This window comes from Penaeus vannamei, chromosome 17, assembly GCF_042767895.1.
Source record: "Penaeus vannamei isolate JL-2024 chromosome 17, ASM4276789v1, whole genome shotgun sequence".
Classification (NCBI taxonomy): domain Eukaryota; kingdom Metazoa; phylum Arthropoda; class Malacostraca; order Decapoda; family Penaeidae; genus Penaeus; species Penaeus vannamei.
Window position 1 is genome coordinate 39,297,563 of NC_091565.1, and position 2,500 is coordinate 39,300,062.

At 39.6% G+C, this 2,500-nt stretch overlaps 1 protein-coding gene across 1 annotated transcript in view; it reads left to right on the forward strand.

Moving 5' to 3' along the window:
• The window catches only part of LOC113830515 (uncharacterized), an 11,187-nt gene that overhangs the window by 7,121 nt on the left and 1,566 nt on the right, over positions 1-2,500 (forward strand). Inside the window, exons 2-3 of the mRNA XM_027383726.2 lie at positions 834-904; positions 1,695-1,863. Of these exons, the coding sequence (XP_027239527.2) occupies positions 834-904; positions 1,695-1,863 (240 nt within the window). The remainder of the gene's footprint in view (positions 1-833; positions 905-1,694; positions 1,864-2,500) is intronic.

The following is a 2,500-nucleotide window of genomic DNA, read 5'->3' on the forward strand; positions in this document are numbered from 1 at the left end:
TGTGTGTGTGCGTGTGCGAGTGTGTGTCTGTGAACGCGTGTGTGCATTTGTATGTGTGTGTGTGTGTGTTGCATTCATCAATTTGTAACTTTCTCTACATATACGCATATGTATTGCAAATTCGTGCCATTTTGCAGTCCTCTGACTCAACTAAATTTTCCCAAACTCACTAAAAGGACTATTAACTTCATTAGTGATTCAAGTTAATGCAAAATCCATTTACTCTCTTAAGTGGCATTTTCACTTGATGTGCTTTTATTTTACCTCTTTAATATACACTGTTCGTGTCTCTTCATGTAGAAGGAAGCAGTTTCTTTCACTATATCATTTCAAACATTAAGCTTTTAGGATTGAAAGTAATGGATTTCTTAACAGTAGTCAGTAATGCAGAAATACATGTGGCTTTATTGTTTCTTTTTCATACTTATTATTATTTTTTTTTTACAGAAGCTGATATTTGATGGACACAAATGCCGGTCTTTATTAATGCTTTTATAGGCAGCTGTAAATATTTTCCCTTTTATGTATTTCTGATACTTTTCGTTATTTTTCCAGCAGTAATTTTCTTTCCTGCCCGCAAAGACCCCTCTGTACTTTAAAGTTCTTCCCGTAATACTATGCAAATCGCCCAAAATCTCTCATATTGATAAAATGGCTAAAAACTTTATATAAGGAAAGAAGTTTGAGTTAATAAAGATTTTGTGATTTTTCAAATTCGTTATCTTCTATCGATTTTATTTGTTGTATCGCGTTTTTGGATATGGGTTTTTCAAGTAAATCTATCTGGCATTTTTTCTTCATATAATAATGTGCTTTCTTTATCACCCAACCAGTGGGCCCGGTCCCTCCTGCTACTGTGGTAACCATGTCCAATAGGCCTTTGCTGTGTTCGTGTAATTCAAAGGTACGAATAACTTAGTGTTTATGTAAATCACTTGAATGTTATAAATATCACTCACATTGTGTTATAATTTCATTTCATTTAATCATACTTATATGCATGTATTTTATTCTCCTTGCATAAGAAGGATATTTAATGAAATAGATCAGTGATTATAGTGTAATTTTAGATTGAATATGTAATTGCATTAATTAGCTAAAACATTGAATAATATCAGTTAATACTTGTTGCTTCAAGTGTCAGTCTTATTCTTATGGTGATATTTTTAGTTCACTATTACTGATGCAATCATCATTATTATTATTACTATTAATGTATCATCATTATATCATTACTATTATTCTGTTATTATTATCATCGTTGTTGCTGTTGTTTTTGTTATTCTTATTATTATTCCGATTATTAATGTTATTATTATTATTATTATTAAAGTTTTTGTTATCATCATAGTCATCATCATCATCATCATCGCTTTACTATTGTTACTATTACTGAGATTCTCTCTGCATTAGTATTATTATCATCATCATCTTTATCATTATCATATTTATTAATATTGCTACTGTTATTATTATCATTATTATTATTACTATTATTATTATTACTACTACTATTATTATTATGACTGTTGTTGTTATCCTTATTATTATTGTTATTACAATTATTATTACATAATCATCCACATTATTACCATTCCTACATTATCAACATCCTTATCATTATGATCCATCACATCATCCTCAACATTATTATCATTATTATCCTTACCCTCCTCTCCCCCTCCTTCGTAAAGACATGCAGCCTGATGTTCGGTATCCCGGGCGTCCTCTTCGCTCTGTCTCTGGGCTTCACCTGCATCGTCGCCGGGAGGAGGGCCTGCGCGGAGGAACACCTGAAGAAGAGGGAGTCCAACGTGGGGAATCCCTCCGATGGGAGCGCCTGCCTGCTGGTGGCTATGGGAGGTTGGTTTGGGGGTGGGGGGGGGGTGAGGGGGAGAGGGGGGAGTGAGTGGGTGGGGGTGGGGTGAAGGGTGGATGGGGAGGGGGAGGGGGTGGGTGGTTGGGGTGTGTGGTTGAGTGGGGGAGTGGAGGATGGGGAGTAGGTGGGTGGGTGGGGGTGTGGTTGAGTGGGGGAGTGGGGGAATGGGAGGGGTGGTTGGGGGAGTGGGGGTTGGGGAATGGGTGGTTAGGGAGTGGGGGAGTGGGTGGGAGAGGGAATGGTTGTTGGGTGAGTGGGGGAATGGGTGGGGTAGGGGGGAGTGGGGGGATGGGGGTGTGGTTGAGTGGGGGAATAGGAGGGGTGGTTGGGGGGAGGGGGAGAGGGGGAGTGGGTTGTTGGGGGAGTGGGTGGGTGTGGAGTGGGGGAGTGGGTGGGTGGTTGGGTAACTGGGTGACTGGTTGAGTGGGTGAGTAGCTGGATGTATGACAAGGAGTAGTTAGTTGGTGATCGGTTAATTAGTTGTGTAGTTGTTGGGTAGATAGTTGATTGGTTTGGTGGGTCCATAGTTGGGTGAATGGTCGTATGCTTGCTTGGTTGATCGGCTGTTTAACTGAATACCTGGGTGGGTAGTGGGTATGTGGTGGGGATTTGGTTGATTTG